Raw genomic sequence first — 18,323 nt, 5'->3', positions numbered from 1 at the left:
CTAAACTAAACTAAAACTAAACTAAACTAAAAATTTTCTGCATAGCAAAGGACATAGTTACTAAACTAGAAAGACAGCCAACAGACTAAGAGAACTTTAACAGCAGTACATCTTACAAAAACCTTATCTCTAAAATGTACAAGGAGCTCAAGAAATTAACCCCTCCCTATAATAAATAGGCAAAGAAGCTATGAAGAGACTTCTCACAAGAAGAGATAAGAATGGCAAAGAAACATGAGGAAATGCCCATCATCCCTGGCCATAAAAGAAATGAAACTCAGAACAACTCTGGGATTCCATCTCACCCCAGTTAACTTGACCAACATTGTGAATTTGAACAACAAACAACATTTGTGGGAATATAAGGGAAAAGGAACCCTACTGCACTATTAGTGGGAATGTAAACATAGTACCACTCTGGACAGCAGTCTGGAAGTTCCTCAAAATACTAAACATGGATCTTCCCTACAACCCAGCCATACCACTCTTGTGTCGGGCTAAATTTCTACGTCTCCTTTGGGGAGATGCCAAGCCTTTAATTGTGGGGGGACACTCGGCTCTGCCCGCTACTCCAGCCGGCGGGAGGGCAGAGCGTATCCCAGTTGGGACTAAGCTGAGAAGAAGTAGGGTTGCCGAAACCACCCGTCCCAGCCCCCCTTATGTTTAAGAGCCGACACTGGACACGGAGATTTTGGGGAGCCGTCTGATGGACTACCGGCTTCAAAAGTTTTATTCAGGGGAGGGGTTTATATAACAGTAATGATGACAGGAAGAGGAGGGACTAACTGGGTATTAACAATTGGCTAATGAACTGTCCATCACGGTGATGTCACGGAACTTCCCGCAGAGGTGGAGACCACAGTCCCCTAAGGACCAGTCCCTGGCTCAGGCCAGCGCCATTACCAGACATGTGCTTACAGACAAGAGGCGGGGCTGGTTCCAGACCCGGGGAGAAGGTGGGAGTGGCTAGCAGCCAACAGTCCCAGGTCTTAAAGGTATAGCCATCCCCTACACTCTTGGGCATCTACCCACTACCCAGAACATCACAAGCCAGTATACTGCAAGGACACTTGCAGATCCATGTTCATTGCTGCACTATTCACAGGAGCCAAGTTGTGGAAACAGCCCAGATGCCGTACAATAGATGAGTGGGTCTAAAAAACTGATACCTATACACATGGAATTTCACACAGCCATTAGAAAGAATATGTCCTTTGCAAGGAAATGGAATGGACCTAGAACAAATCAAGTTAAGTGAGATATGATAAGCTTAGAGAGACAAATGGCACATGTTTTCTCTCATATGCAGAAGGTAGATCTAAAATACACTGGGACATAATACATTATACAGGTGTCTAGGCATTCAAACACAGTGAGACCAAAGGAAGACACTCTGGAGAGGAACAGGAAGGCATCATGTCTATGTGCCTCTGATCATACAAAATAGTATTTATTAAAATGAACTCCAGGAAATGGAAGCAAGGGTTTGTTTTTTTTTTCTTTTTTGCTATTTTTGTTTTCTTTTCCTTTTGTCCTGTTTGTCTGTATGTCTTTGGCAGTGTAATGAGAGACACAGAAATAGAGGGACAAAAGATAAACAAAATGCAGTAATGGTACTCAGCTTGTGGGTGGAATGAGAAGGAGAATTTGGGAGAGAGCAACCAAAGAAGTGACAGTCTGGGGCTGGGAATATGGCCTAGTGGCAAGAGTGCTTGCCTCCTATACATGAAGCCCTGGATTTGATTCCTCAGTACCACATATATAGAAAATGGCCAAAAGTGGCTCTGTGGCTCAAGTGGCAGAGTGCTAGCCTTGAGCAAAAAGAAGCTAGGGACAGTGCTCAGGCCCTGAGTTCAAGGCACAGGACTGGCAAAAACAAACAAGCAAACAAAAAAAAAGTGACAGCCTCCAAAAGGAAATGTACTCTTTGCCTTAGTTATGTAACTGAAACTCCTCTGTTGTTAGGATTTTCAAATAAAAATAATTTTTAAAATTATAGGCTGGGCACCGATGGCTCACACCTAAAATCCTAGCTATCTAAGAGGCTGAGATATGAAGATTACAATTCAAAGCCAGCCCAGGCAGGAAAGTCTGTGAGACTCTTATTTGTAATTAACCACCAGAAAACCAGAAGTGGTACTATGGCTCAAAGTGGTAGAGCAAAAAAGCTCAGAGACAACACCCAGGCCCTGTGTTCAAGTCCTATGACTGACAAAACATAAGAATTAATTAATTAATCTATTTGAAAATACAGACAGAAAAGTCCTTTAGTGAACCCCTCTATGCCCAATTACCTGGAATCTACAAGTTGGATAGAAACCAAAATTGATTCTACCATTGGATATATCCTTTATATGAACTTCTTTTTCCTTTGCTAATTATAGTCAGTTCTAGACTTTTATTCTTTCACTCTTTTTTTTTTTTTTTTTTTTTTTTTGGCCAGTCCTAGGCCGTGAACTCAGGGCCTGAGCACTGTCCCTGGCTTCTTTTTGCTCAAGGCTAGCACTCTGCCACTTGAGCCACAGCGCCACTTCTGGCCATTTTCTGTATATGTGGTGCTGAGGAATCGAACCCAGGGCCTCATGTATACGAGGCAAGCACTCTTGCCACTAGGCCATATCCCCAGCCCCTATTCTTTCACTCTTTGATATATTTCTCCAAAAATATTTTTTCCCAAAATCTCATATCATTATCACATCCAGTAAAGTAGCACTATTTCCTAAGTATATTTCCTAGGTATAATCTAATCCACTAATCACATTTCCCCAGAAGTCTCAAAAATATCTGTTGGCACTGTGTCAAGATTAGAATCCAAATAAAATTCACACATTTAGCTGTTATGTCTCCTAAGACTGTCTCTACCATTTAACACTCCACTTCTAGCTTTTTGCATGGTAATTGAAAATGGGAGTCTTGAAGTATTATCTTCCTGGGCTGGCTCTGAACTCTGATCCTCAAATCTCAGCATTCTGAGTAGTTGGGGTCCTAAGACTTTTATATCAATCCTTTCTCTTTTTCTTTGCTGTCGATTTCATTGTGCTGCAGAAACCCAACCACCTGACCTGTAGAATCTTCCTCATTCTAAATATGTACCTGTGTTTCCTATTGGCCTTGAGTCCTTCTCTGTCCCTGTACTTATTAGAAATAGATATTTACCGTTAAATGCTTGCAGATTCAGCCTCTTCTTTCTTGGTAAGAGTACTTCCCAGGGATACTGTTAGATTACCACATCACAAGATATGAATGGCACACATGTCGTGAACTGGATTATGTTTCCCCAAAATTCAAATATTAAAGCCCTAACCTGCAAAGTGACTATATTTGTATATAAGAACTTTGAGGAGGTAATTATGATTAAATGGAGCCTTGATCCATTGGGACTGTTGTCCTTACAGGAAGAGGAAGAGACACCAGATCTTGCCCTATGTTCACAAAAGAAAAACCATATGAGGACACTTTGAGAAAGTGTCTGTCTACCAGCCAGGAAGTGGCAGATGTCACTTATGTCTGTATATGTGTCCTCTCTGATCTCCACACTATGTATTTGTGCCTCCCCTTTCTCTAGGTAGCATTGTGTTTATTTTTTCTTTGTATTCAATAAAAATAAATATATAACAATTCACTCTTGTTCTAAATGGTTTTATTTTATTGTCTAGTTTATTAATTCTGGCTTTTATTATCATTTCTTCTATCCTACATCTTTTCCATCCTGGGGGGCCTATTTTATTATCTAAATTTTATTTGTTTGTGAATAACTAAAACTATGCATTTTTCTTTAGACTTTTTTTTGTTGCAGCTCATATCACTGACTAAATTTTACCGTAAGCTATTGATGTTTTTCTTTTCTTTTTTAGTGGTACTGGGGTTTAAACTTGGAGTCTTACACTAGTTAGGCAGGTACTCTACCACTTAATCCACACCCCCATCCCTATCCATATCTTTTTGTCAGTTGTGGGGTTTGAACTCAGGGCCTGGGCACTGTCCCTGAGCTTTTCTGTTCAAGGCTAGCATTCTTCCACTTTGAGCCACAGATCCACTTCCAGATTTGGGTGGCTAATTGGAAATAAGAGTCTTTAAGACGTTGCTGCCCAGACTAGCTTTGGACCTCAGTCCTCAGATCTCAGCTTCCTGATTACATGTGTGAGCTACCAGCACCTGGCTATCCATACTTTTGTTGGTGATTTTGTCATGTTCTTTTTGCTCTTTGTGTGATATATGTTACCAATGTTTTTCTTAACTTTATTAGTCTTTCCTTCATTTCTGGAGTTCCTTTTTTCAATTCAAAAGATTTAAATTTTTATTTAATTCAGAGGCATGCATGGTTTTTTGTTTGGAATTTCTTGATTCTCCTTGCCCTTTCCTTCCTCCCTATACCATTACTAACTCAAGATTATGAAAACATTTACCTATATTTTTTCTGCTAAAGTTTTTTAATTTAATTTTTTTAAATTATTTCCATTCTAAGTCTTTAATCTTTAGAATTCTTCTTGTTAAAAAGAATGGATTAGGGGCTGGGAATGTAGCTTAGTGGTAGAGTGCTTGCCTGGCATGCATGAAGCCCTGGGTTTGATTCCTCAGCACCACATAAACAGAAAAAGCCAGGAGTAGTGCAGTGGTTCAAGTGGTACAGTGCTATCCTTGAGCATAAAGAAGCCAGGGACGGTGCTCAGGCCCTGAGTTCAAGCCCCAGGACTGGCAATATGTACATATATATATATATATATATATATATATATATATACACACACACACACACACAAACATATATGTGTATATATATATATTTAATGGTGGCTCTAACATAGGATTTTTTTTTCTTCTGCCAGTAGAAGAAGAAAGGAAAGCAATTCTGCTCTATCCCTGCTCTCTGCCCTTTTCTAATGGCCTGATTGTTGGGGGATGCATCTTAATATTCTTTTTTCTTTTCTTTTGGTTTTTGCCAGTCCTGGGGCTTGAACTCAGGACCTAGCACTGTCCCTGGGTTCTTTTTTTGCTCAAGGCTAGCACTCTACCACTTAAGCCACAGCACCACTTCCGGCTTTTTCTTTTCTTTTTTTAAGTAGAGCTAAGTGTGGTACCTCACACTTGTAATCAGGAGGATCATGGTTCAAGGCCAGCATGAACAAAAACTGCTTAGAGACCCCATCTCAACCAATAAGAGCTATGTGATAGGATGTGCTTATCATCTCCGCTACACAGAAAATGTGAATCAAATTGTAGTCCAGGCTGGCCTGGTCATAAACATGAGACCCGATTTGAAAATGACCCCACAACAGAGGGCTGAAGGTGTGGCTCAAGTGGTAGGACACTTGTCTAGCAAACACTAGGCCCTGAATTCGAATCCCAGTACTACCAAATAAAAACAGATTTCCTTTTCTTGAGGTCTTTGGTCATTTCTCAGAAAACACATAAAGCTAATTAGTGTCCCCTACTGGCCACCAATATCTTGCCCCATGCTACCCATGCCTATGCTATAGGGCATTGTAAATAATCACTTCCCAGGAATCTAGTTTAAGCTTGTGAGCTGCATTCAAACTGTATATAAGGAAAAGTGAAGATCTCATGGTTTTGCCTTCACACACAAAACTGGTGGGACTATAACTCAGCCTGCTCCTCTCCACCTGCCTCTCCCACTGCTTGATTAAAGTTACCCATCATCTGCTCTGATCACAGGATTCATTCTTCCACTATGATTTGTGTGTAACATTAAACCAGTTCTTTCTATCAGAAGCTGGATATTTTGGGACATATCCAGTTCTGTCTAGAAATAACATGGTCACAAAGCTTTTCAGTGTGTATTTCAGTGAATTAACAACATAAAGATAACAGGAGTTTATCACCAAAGATTGACTTGAAGGCCATTAGCATGGTGACTTTCAAAAGCCTTTGCCTGGGTTTCCTCCTCCTCCCTGCCTTTGGCAAAGTCCCATTAATTTTGTTGAAGGTTTTATTTTCTGCTGAAAATGCAGGAAATTTAGACAGCTCTCTTGGAATCCCCCCAAAACTAATACAAACAAGATACATATGCTCCTCTTAAGGAAACTAAAAATAAATGATTTGAAACTATTTAACTATATAAATCCCCTGTTAAAAGGAAAAGGAAGTTTGTAGAATGAGAGGCAACTCTGAGTGCAGTTAACTAGGTAAAATATTCTCATAACTGCCAACTTGTCTTTTATATTAAATTACTATTTAGCATAGAATTTGTTGGGACTTTCATTCCTAACATGTACAAACCACCAGAAACAGTAAAAATAGGATTATTTTCTCACGATCCTTGTTTTTACATTGAAATTGTTGGTCATAAATAAGTATGCTCCACACATACTTTTAGTTGTTTAACTTTAAGCCTAATTCCTGTTATGGAATGTTATGTACTTAAAAGAACAGACCATGAAAGTAAAAGGCACAGATCTTGTTATCGCTACATAGTTTGTCACTGTATTGATGAGCCAATCAGATTGTATTTGTGACAAAGTAAATCTTAACCCAGTACACAGGAAACATAGTTAAAATATATCATTGCCAGATGGCACCAGTGTCTCAGGCCTATAATCCTAATTACTCAGGAGGCTGAGATGGAGGATTGTGGTTCAAAGCCAGCCCAGGCAGGAAAGGCCATGAGACTCTTATCTCCAGTTAGCCACCAGAAAACCAGAAGTGGCACTGTGGCTAAAGGGATAGAATGCCAGCCTTGAAGAGTTCAGGGACAGTGCCCAGACCCAGAGTTCAAGCCTCATGACCGACCAAAAAAAACAAAACGAGAGAGTAATAAGCTAGTCATCCACTTGATGTGCACTCTAAAGAAGAGAATGAATTCTAGCACTAAAGAGAGTGACTTTTGTATCTAATGTTACTTGTGTATGCTTTGTGATTTTTATGATTTTTTAGTCATATTTTAAGCTTTCTTACCCAGTATTAAGCTAAATACTTGCTGAATTGAATAGAATAATATATCTCATAATTCCTGGTACAGTTTTTGGAATATAATAAAACCAATCAATATAGATACTAACTTCAAGGAACTTTATTTCTCAAGAAATGGTTCCTTTGAGAGCCCTCACAGGAGTAGTGTAATTAGCATCCAGCTGGTGCAGGCAGATATAGCCCATATCCAGCAGCCCTGCCTGGTCTACTAGTTGTTAAATATTTAGAATTTTACCCCTGGGTGTAACCAGGAAGGAAACTGACCTTATCTCATGAAAAGGGTATTTATGCAGCCTTTGTATTAAAAGTGTACTAACCTAAATTATTTACAATATTATATGTTAAAATAGATAAGGGTAGAAAACTCTTTAATTTAAACTTCCTCTAAACTTCTTAATTGTGTATTATTCCCCATTTGTTTCCCTAATTATGTAGAAATATCAAAAGACCAAAAATGCATTTTATCATGACAATCCAACAAAATTTGATAACATATTAAAAATCTTTGTTATTTCTTATATTATCAGCCAATTTCAGTAATACTGGGCATGTTCCTTGCTGTTCAATTTGTATTTCTGTAGCTGTGTATAATCTACAAAACATAACCTTAGCACTTATCCAGAGTAACAGTATCACAGGATAACAGAAGTTTCATAAAGTATCTAGTAAGTTCATTAAAAATAAGACAGGTAGCTGGGTTCATGCCTGTAATCTTAGCTACTCAGGAGGCTAAGATTTGATGATCGCAGTTCAGAGCCAACCCGGGCAGGGAAGTCCAAGAGACTCATCTCCAGTAACCACTAGAAAACCAGAAGTAGAACTATGGCTCAAAGTGATGGAGTGCTAGCCTTGAGCAGAAGAGCTCAGGGACAGCATCCAGGTTCTGATTTCAAGCCCCACAGCCCACTAAAGTAATTAATTAATTAATAAGACAGGTAATATATTTCTTAAGGATTCTTTGGTCAGACTGATACAAAGTAAAATCTAAAGTAGAGCATGATTTGAAATTTCTACTATATACTCTCCTGACTTAAGAATGAAATAAAAGGTCATGTCCAACACCAATGGCTCACACTTACAATCCTAGCTACTCGGGAGGCTGAGATTTGAGAATGATAATTTGAAGCTAGTCTTGCCTCCAGTTAAGTATCAAAACCCAAAAGTGAAAGTATGATTCAAGTGGTAGAGCTCCAGCCTTGAGCAAAAAAAGCTGAGAGCATCAGACCTAAGTTCAAACCCCAGTACTGGCACCAATTTAAAAAATAAAAATAAAAAAAAGATCAGAGTGGGGTCAAGGAGAAGAGGTAAGTAGGGGATAATGTAGTCATGATATTCAGTGCATAGTCTACAAAATTGAAAATTGAAGAGAGGGATTGGGGTGGGAGGAACAAAGGAAAAGGATGGAAGGGGTGACATTGATGAAGACATATTGTATTCATAAAAATAATTTGTCGAATGGTAACTCCTTATACAACTACTTAAAGGTAATAAAAATGTAATTTCAAAAAAGAAAAAGACAACTAGGATTTATATTTCTGAAGTAATCATACAATCCCAGTGGATTGTTCTTAAATGAACTGAGAGAAAATTTAAAACTCTTCCTCTTCTAGTAAATAAATCATACATCAAATGGGATGAAAATATAATTAGGGGAACCTCAGGTTGATAATATGTTGTCAGTTCCAGTTTTAAAGGCTGATCTCTCTTTTTTGCTCCAAAAACATAATAGATAAACCATAGAAAATTGTCAGACATTTAAAGTACAGAGTGAGGCCCAAAGCTGAGACCAGTATTTCTTGAGAGCTTGTTTGGAGGTTCTAGCAGGGGAGCGCAGCTACTCGTATACCCTTGACCGAAGACCAGTCCTCCTCTATCGGGGATGGTCGTCCTCTTCGACCGAGCGCACAGCTTCGGGAGGGACGCACATGGAGCGGTGAGGGAGGAAGGGGACACCCGCCTAGCCAGCCAGATCAGCCGAATCAACCCTGGCGATCAATGGGGTGACAGATGTCGCAGCCAGATCGCCCTCACATCCGAGACCAGTATTTCTTGATGGCACCAAAGCAAAATAAATAGAGCCAGAGAGCCTTCTGAGCCCCACGCAGGAAGGAGGCAGCGGGGACTAGAAGCGGGCTCCCCTGGAGAGACCCCAGTGGGAGGTTGCACTTGGGGCTCCCGGTTCCCAGCTGGAAGCTTTGAGCTGAACTCAGTCTTTTCTTGAAAACCTTGCTGGTTGCTTACTTTGGAGTTTTGTTGTCATATAGCCATTTTACATTCGAATTCTCAAAGACTGTTTACACTGAGGAAACAGTGGCCAAACCATAGGCTGTTTTTCTGTAGATTAGTTCCTTTTCTGAATTAGACACTTACTTTTGGTAAGACCTCATCTCTACGTAAAGTAGAAGCTTAAAGTGGAAGCTTAACAATTTAGGTTGAGAATACAAATGAGATCTGCCAAGTGAATTGATGAGTAGGTTCTAAATTTTCTTTTTGATTAGCTAGTATATCATTTATTATATGAAATTCCTAGTTACCTGTACAGTTGTTCAGTTTTAACTCAAACCTCTTAGTAGCTGATAAATCTATCCAAAATTCTTGGCAAATAGTCTTGCATTGTTTTCCTGCCTGATTTTTCCAGACCTGTGATAATTGTGATCAGTTACTCACAATTTAATTCCTTCTGTGTCAAGGAGAAAAAAACACTGACTATTTGGGGGCTTTCTTTGTTTGTAAGGCTCAGGACCTCAATGTCATTGAAGAAGTGATTCGAATGATGCTAGAAATCATCAATTCCTGCCTGACAAATTCTCTTCACCACAACCCAAACTTGGTATATGCACTGCTTTACAAACGAGATCTTTTTGAACAGTTTCGAACTCATCCTTCATTTCAAGATGTAATGCAAAACATCGATCTGGTAAGTTTAAATGAAGGTATCTTTATGATTCTTTTTTATAGATTTTTTAAAATTGTTTTTCAAGACAGGATCTTGTTCCATGGACTAGGCAGGGCTCACCATCACTATGTAGCCTAATGGAGCTTCAAACTCAGGATCCTTCTGCTTCAGTCTCCTGAGTGCTATGATTGCACATGTGTGCTACCATGCCTGGCATGCATAATTCCTTTTCAAGTAGTAAAGCAGAGAAAGTTTAATGTAACAAATTTTGGTAAAAATTCAATACCTAGAGTTCCTTCTTTCAACTGTAATTAACAGTCAAGATGACAAAGAAGCACCATTTCATACAGGCATGTTTATTTCTTTGAGTGAGACTTGATGTTTTTAGACAAGTCTTTAAAAACTCATTCACCATTTTGAACTCATATTTCCATATGGATTTATGGGAACATCTTCAAGCAGTCTTTTAAAACTTCTTTTCTGGCTCCATGTCCTTCTTGTTAACTCTGACCTTACTTGGTATACTTAGTGAGATAACCAGACACATTGTTTACAAATTCTATGACAATCAAGAGTGTTGGTTTCTGAGCTAGGGTAGATGTGGCATCTTCCTGAAGATGAGTTTTATATCTGAGCTAGCATTTCAAGAAATCAAAAACCCAAAACTATACAAAGGATTCCAAGAAAAGCAAAAACCTTTTATCCTTTTAAAGTAACCTGATGCCAAGTGTGGCCTTTTATGATTAGGACACGCTTGGTGTCTAATCAGACCTAAGACCCTCACCTAAGAATAGGCATTTCAGATCCTACTCTGTGACCCAGACATACAAGAATAACCAAAAATAGAAAATGGAGTGTTAGTACTGAAAAATGTATAGTGCTTAAGGTCCTTAGAGGTTATGATACACACTCAAATACCATTCATCTTCTGTGAAAATTAGCTCAAATCAAGTATGACCTAAGAAGAGATGTGTTTGTTTCTATCACAGTGTCTAGCAGGAATCTGCTTGTCAGCCAAACACTATGAAATGTTAAAAAAAAAAAAAAAGAAAGGAAGAAAGAAAAGAGAATGGTAGATGACACTGTCAAAAAGAAATGTGCTCACTACCTGACTTGTTGTCAAGAGACAACAAAGCTAGATTCCCAGTGATGATTCAGATGTTGGAACTACTGGACAAAGTGTTTAATTAGTATTACTAGAGTTAAAATGCGTACTTAGACAATCTGAACAAAGTATGAACCCTATGGACCAAAAGCAGCCCATGATTTGTCTTTACACAACAAGTAAAGTAAGACTACCCTCTGCATTTTTAAAGAGTTGTTTTTAAAAGAATATGTAACAGAAACTATAGTATGGCTGACAGAGACTAAAACAATTTTCTACCTGGTCCTTTACAAAAAAAAAAAATTGCCATTCCTTGAACCATTAAAATAGGTGATAATATGCATAAGCAGATGGTGAATTCCAGAGAAAGATGAAAATTATAAGAAAAAGATGTATGGCAGACTAAGAATTACTATTACTGACTCATTGGGAGGCTTGAGTATAGTTAAGAAAGGAAAAATTATGATTTTGAAGGTAGTTTGATAGAAATTATATAAATACATGTAAAAATGAGAACACAATATCTAAGAACTATAAGAGGATATCAAATGATCTAACTTACATATAACTGGAGTATTAAAAGAAAAGCAGATCAGAAGAAATGATGGTTGAGAATTTTTTAATACTGAAAAATTTCAAATAACAGATCTACAAATCTTAGAGAGCTCCAATCAGGATAATTCCATCTGCAAAACACACAGAGAGAGAAGCACAGGTTAAGGCAAGTCACAGCAGAGATCACAAGAGCCCAATAGCTATACCCTTATGAATACATAAGATGATGCTAAGTGAAATGAACTCCATGTTATGGAAACGATTGTTATATCACTGTTGTAACTACTTTCAACGTGCTATGTGTAACCGTAGCTTATATTATTGATGTTCTTCTTGTATCCCCTTCCTGTGGTGTACCTGCACTATCTCTGTATCTTATCTGAGTACATTGGAAACTGTGTATACTGGTATTAGAACTAGGAAACTGAAAGGGAATACCAAAATCAAGAGACACAGGGTAAAAAAGACAAACGACTACAAAAGCAATACTTGCAAAATTGGTGTAAATGAACTGAACAACTCATGGGGCGGGGGGAGGGAAAGGGGGAGGAGGAAGAGGGGAATGAGGGAGGAGGTAACAAACAGTACACGAAATGTATCCAATGCCTAACGTGTGAAACTGTAACCTCTCTGTACATCAGTTTGACAATAATTTTTTTAATTAAAAAAATGTTTGAAAGAGCTGGGCGCCTGTAGCTCATGCCTATAATCCTTGCTACTCAGGAAACTGAGATCTGAGGATCGCAGTTCAAAGCCAGCCTGGGCAGGAAAGCTCCTATGAGGCTCTCATTTCCAATTAACCACTGAAAAACCACAAGTGATACTCTGGCTTGAGTGGTACAGTGCTACTCTTGAGCAAAAAGAGCTGAGGAACAGTGTCCTGGCCCTGAGTTCAAGCCCCACAATGAACAAAAAAAATTTTAAGAAAAAAGAAAATGCAATGTAGACTTTGAATGCAGCCAGAGAAAAGAGAAACATTACATGCAATGTTTATACAACAGAGAAACAAAGATAATGACAAGAATCCTGTTGTCAAAAGCAATGCAAGCCTGATAATGAAATGACATCTTTAAATGATAATATGGAAAAAAATCTTACTAGCTTAAATCTTGTACTCTACAAAATAAGTTAAAACTAAAAACAGAATAGAGGCATTTTAGGTAGACAAAACAGAACTTACTCTGCTGCCAGGTATATACGATAGGAAATACTAAAGGAAGTTGTTCAGGCAGGAAAAAAAAATACCATATCTGACAAAAATTTGGCTTTAGAGGCTGCAGTTACTATCACAGCTACTCAGCTGTGCTGTTGTATTGTAAGCAATATATAAGCCAGTGAGCACAGCCACATTCCAACAGAGATTTAGGTAGGAAGACAAGCCATAGACCAGGATTGATCTCATAGGCTTATAGATTGCTTATGGACATAAGTGCAGACATCCTGAGTAATAGCAAATCTAGCTGTGTAACAAAGGAATAAAAAAGATATCAGGATCAAGTGGCATTTATCCCAGGAGTAGGGATTGGTTCACCCTTAAAAAACTAAATATTTAGCCAGGCACCAGTGGCTCATACTTATAACCCTAGCTCCTCAGGAAGCTGAAATCTGAGGATCATGGTTGAAGCTGGCCCAGTTAGTAAGGACTGTAAGACTCTTATCTCCAATTAATCACCAAAAAGCTGAAAGTAGAGCTGTGGCTCAAGTCATAGAGTACTAGCCTTAAACAGAAAAACTCAGGAACAGCATCTAGGCCCTTCATTCAAGCCCCAGGACTGTCACAAAAAGGAACAAAGCAACAACAACAAAAACAAACCCTGAATTAATTCATCATATCATCAAACTGAAGAAATAAAACAGGATTGTCATCGCATCCCTTTGCTCTTTGGAGATGTAGTATATGGATGGATGCACATTCTTTGTTGGCTTGTAATGTCTTTATAATATGGATACCATGCAGTCTGCTTGGCTTTGACTGTAGGCATTTTATCTTGGTAAAGAATGTCTTAGAGCTTTATTTGTTGATCTAAAGAGATTTCTTGTAACTGATAGTATTGGTACTAATCTGGGGTGTGGCTCAGTGGTACAACACTTGCTTAATACCATTGGCACTGATGAAGTAATACAGAACCCCATCTATCCTGAGGGAAGAGAAAAGAGGAGATCCTCAACATGCAGGGGTTGGCACACGCGCAATTGCCAGTCATTCCTTAACAGTTTATTCTAGAGTTGTGTTCCTAGTTGTTGGTCCTAAGCCTTCATGAATATTATCTCCCAGTAATACTAGTAACATCAGTATACACAACAAAAGTTGCACACTAGTGGCTTTTACATAACTTGGTATACTTGCAAACTGGAATAGTTAAGAGAAAAATTATGGTCTTATTTGTTTGTTTGTTTTTGCCAATCCTGAGGCTTGATCTTACACTGTCCTTGCCTTCTTTCTGCTCAAGGCTAGCACTTTACCACCTGAGCCACAGTGCCACTTCCAGCTTTATTATATGTGGTGCTGAGGAATTGAACCCGGCTTCATGTATGCTAGGCCACACTCCCAGTCTGAGTTATGGTCTTCTTAATTAATATTTAGGAGAATAATTTGAAAGGATTTCACTTATGAACTCCAGAAAATGAAAACAAGAAGTTTTCTCTTTTTTGCTCTTTGTTTTCTATACTTTTTGTTCTGTATGTTTGTTTTTATGTCTTTGGGAGTGTAAGGGGAGGCACAGAGATGGAGAATGGTACTCACCGGCCACTATGTTGAAAATGAACTATACAACTTGTGTTGTGAGTAAGGATGGGAGGAAAAACTGGGCAAGAGTGAGGGAAGAGGAAACATTGTCCAAAAAGAAATGTACTCTTTACCTGACTTATGTAACTATAACCCCTCTGTACATCATTATTTTTATAATATAAATAAATAAGGACCTCACAGGCTAGGCAGAGTTCTTATCTATTGAGTCTTATCTATAATCCTTCAAACTCTTTTTTTAGGTTTTTTCCTTTTTTATACAACTATTTGCTTAAAAAATTATAGCTAGATGGCAGTAGCACCTGTAACTCTATGCTACTCAGGAAGCTGAGATCTGAAGATCATAGTTCAAAGCCAGCCTGGGCAGGAAAGTCTTATTTCCAATCAGCTACCAAAAGCTGTGGCTCAAGTGATAGAGTGCTAGCTTTGAGCCAAAAAAGCTCAGAGACAGCACCTAGGCCCTGAGCTCAAGCCCTAGACATACAGATGCACTAGACATACAGTGCATATAGGCACTAGACATACAGATGGATGGATGGATGGATGGATGGATGGACGGACGGATGGATCTTTAGCTAGGCATAGTGGTATAGATCTGTAATACCAGCTACGTAGGAAGCTAGAGCAGAGAAATTGTGTGTTCAAGACTGCCTGAGAACCAGACTTACTGGTCCACATCTATAATCCTAGGTACTTGAGCGGTGGAAATAGAGAGATTACAGTTTGAGGCCAGTCTGGACAAAAACAAAAAAAGTTAGGACTTCTAAAGTATAGCTAAAGCAAAAAGAGCTTAAGTGGTAGATCCCTGCCTATGAAGCTGAAGGTTCTGAGGTCCAGAATTCAAACCCTAGTATGTGGAAGAGGGGCTGGAGAAGACTAGCTTGAGCATAAGAGCAAGACCCCACCTCAAAAGAATGTATTTAATAAATGTATAAACAATGCCCAGGGTAATAAAATCAGTTACAGTGACATCAGGGGTAAAACCATAGGGAAGAAAAACAAAAGAAGAAAGCATAATTTTACATGGTATGTTGAAAATAACAACAATGATAAACTACTTATTTCTATAACTTGGAGTTCATTTCGCTTAGCCTCATCCTATGTGTTCATATGTACATAGCTATTGAGCTATTGTGATCTTCTGCTAGGATTATCCTAGACATGTACTAATTATTCCCAATGAGGGAAACCATAGAGTCTATGTTTCTTTGGGTCTGGCTCACTTCACTTAGTATGATTTTTTTTTCCCAAGTCCTTCCATTTCCTTATGAATGGGGCAATGTCATTCTTTCTGATAGAGTTATAAAATTCCATTGTGTATATGTACCACATTTTCTTGATCCACTCATCTAGTGAGGGGCATCTGTGTTGGTTCCATATTTCAATGATGGCAAATTGTGCTGCAATGAACATAGTTGTGCTGGTGGCATTAGTGTGGTCTTGCTTGTAATCTTTTGGATAGATGCCCAAAAGTGGGGCTGCTGGGTCATATAGGGGAGTTATGTGTTTAGCCTTTGTTGTATATACATTTATTGGAACTAGGGAAGGGAAGGGGAACATAAAATGGATAGATAAAGGATAAAAGACAAACCAATGCAACAGCAATACTTACAAAACTATATGCTGTAAACCAACTATACAACTCCAGTCGGGGGGAAATGGGAAGGGAGGAAGGTGGGAGAAAATTGAAGGAGGTAACAAGTTGGATAAGAAATGTACTCACTGCCTTATGGATGAAACTGTAACCCTCTGTATATTACTTTGACAATAAATTATAAAAAGACAAAAATGTATTTTAAAAAATTCCTCTTTCCATTTACAGGTGATTACCTTCTTTAGCTCACGGCTGCTACAGGCTGGAGCTGAGCTGTCAGTAGAACGGGTCTTGGAAATCATTAAGCAGGGAATTGTTGCACTGCCTAAAGACAGATTAAAGGTAAGATGGCTAAAGAAATGTCCACCAATACTGTCAAATCACCAATGTAAATATCTGTTTCTGAGCAGATCCTATTCAGAATTATATTGCTTGCCTGGTACTTGTGCTATAAAAGGTAAGTATTGCCTCCTCCAGTATATACTGATTCTCAGAACTGTGATAAAGCTTTTAGTAGCTGTTCAAAAGAAAATAGCAAAAGAAGGGCTAATGCCTTCATACCATTGTGTATTGTATGAGGAACTACCACACATTCTATGAGTGATTCCTACACTGTTACCAAAGAGGCACCTTCTTTTTTAACCCAGTGAGGTAAATTCCAGTTTACAAATATCATCAAGGGTTGTTGGGAAGGTGTTGGTTGTAGGGGGAGAACATAATGACTCCAGTAGCAAATGCTTACCTACTGTTTACTCAGTTGAGTAAACAGTGTTTTTTGCATATTAAATATATCAACTCCTTCCATCCTCAAAACAGCTCTAAAGGTGGGTAATATCTGAACTCTTCAGATGAGGAAAACAATACAGAGAGATTATAAAGTCATGCATCTAGAAAATGATTGGGCTAGGAGCTTCAGATTGTTTACTATATTCCTGCAACGTAGTAGTGGACAAAAAAAAAAAAAAAAAAAAAAGCTTTGCAGAAAAGTAGGGGAAATTAAGTATGCGGTTTTGTGGGGCGGAAGGAGGAACCTGAACTTGGGACCTTGAACTCTTTTGCTCAAGCCTAGCACTCTACCACTTTGAGCCACAGCGCCACTTCTGGTTTTCTGGAGATAAGAGTCTCACAGACTTTCCTTGCCCAGGCTGGTTTTGAACCAGGATTTTTAGATCTGAGCCTCCTGAGTAGCTAGGATTACAAGCTTGAGCCACCAACGCCAGGCTAAATTCTATGTTTTAAAAAGACATTTACAGGCTGGGAATGTGGCTTAGTGGTTGAGTGCTTGCCTAGCATGCAGGAAGCCCTAAATTCAATTCCTCAGTACTACATAAACAGAAAAAGCCAGAAGAGACACTGTAGCTCAAGTGGTAGAGAGCTAGCCTTTAGCAAAAGAAACTCAAGGACAGTGCCCAAACCCTATCAAGCCACACACACACACACACACACACACACACACACACACACACACACACACAGACATATTTATTTGGCAGACAAACTCCTAAAGTAGTCTTGTGATTTGAAGTTCAGACTTAGAGACTAATTGTCTTATAGGAAAAGATGTGAAGGGATATTAGGGAAGCATAGGAATGTGTAGCATTGTAACATAGTTTACTTTATTTTCTTTACTATGTCTAATTTTTTTTTAGAGTGTTTTCTCCTAAATGAGTAATATGGGCTCTCCTGGTGAATGTTTGGTCTTCTTGTGGGCTTTTATCACAATCAGTCTCTGTTCTTTCAGCATTATCTCTAGAACCACTGCTTAATGAATGCTTGAGAGATATTGTTGTAGGATATAAAAATATTTTCAGTTATAATAACAGAGTTTCTAAAACAACAGCACATTAGTCATCCTAATCATTTCCAGAAGTTCCAGTGTACATAAACAGCAGTGAGACTCACATAGTCCTGAGCCAGATGGCAGGTGTTGCTTCTGGGCAGCGAGGGCATACCACAATGCAGTAGTTCACTTTGAGTGATTCTGACAGTTTTTTAAATGTTAAGAATCCACTAATTCCTATTCTTACATGAAGTAAGTTTGCTGGTTTTTGTTTGTCCTTAGACTGTTTCAAGTTTATTTGAACTACACTATGTGAACCAACACAGAAGTCCGTGAAAATTACCTTGGCTGTTTGCAAGAAGTGATAGATCTTGGTATCTAAACTGAATCAAGAAATAAATGAAATATCAGGAAATTGTAGTAAAGGGATAACATAAAGAGGACAGAAGAAGAGAAATTTTTATTTGATCAGGGAATGAGCAAGTAGAAGTAAACAGATTGTGATTAAAGAACAGTGTATTTAGACTATGCTTTCAAAAGTGCAAGGGATCTTGGTGAAAATGTAGTTTGGGTTTGGCTATGAATGTGAGGGGCTGAGATGGTATGGATGTGAATGAGAGTTAATGTGATTGAACCAGCTAATGGGCTGTTTGGAACAGGCATCTAGAAGCTGCAAGGGGTAGAGAACAATTACAAGGAAGAACACATACTAGACCTGTT

General features: G+C 38.6%; 1 protein-coding gene across 3 annotated transcripts in view; it reads left to right on the top strand.

The window, feature by feature from the left end:
• Dym (dymeclin) overlaps window positions 1-18,323 on the top strand; it is a 276,321-nt gene that overhangs the window by 221,549 nt on the left and 36,449 nt on the right. For all 3 annotated transcript variants that reach the window (XM_048363482.1, XM_048363481.1, XM_048363480.1), the window contains 2 exons: window positions 9,662-9,844; window positions 16,052-16,165. In XM_048363482.1, coding sequence (XP_048219439.1) covers window positions 9,662-9,844; window positions 16,052-16,165 — 297 coding nt within the window. The remainder of the gene's footprint in view (window positions 1-9,661; window positions 9,845-16,051; window positions 16,166-18,323) is intronic.

Source organism: Perognathus longimembris, chromosome 15 (genome assembly GCF_023159225.1).
Source record: "Perognathus longimembris pacificus isolate PPM17 chromosome 15, ASM2315922v1, whole genome shotgun sequence".
NCBI lineage: Eukaryota > Metazoa > Chordata > Mammalia > Rodentia > Heteromyidae > Perognathus > Perognathus longimembris.
Note: the sequence above shows the minus strand (reverse complement) of the source record. Positions and strands in the feature narration are given on the sequence as shown.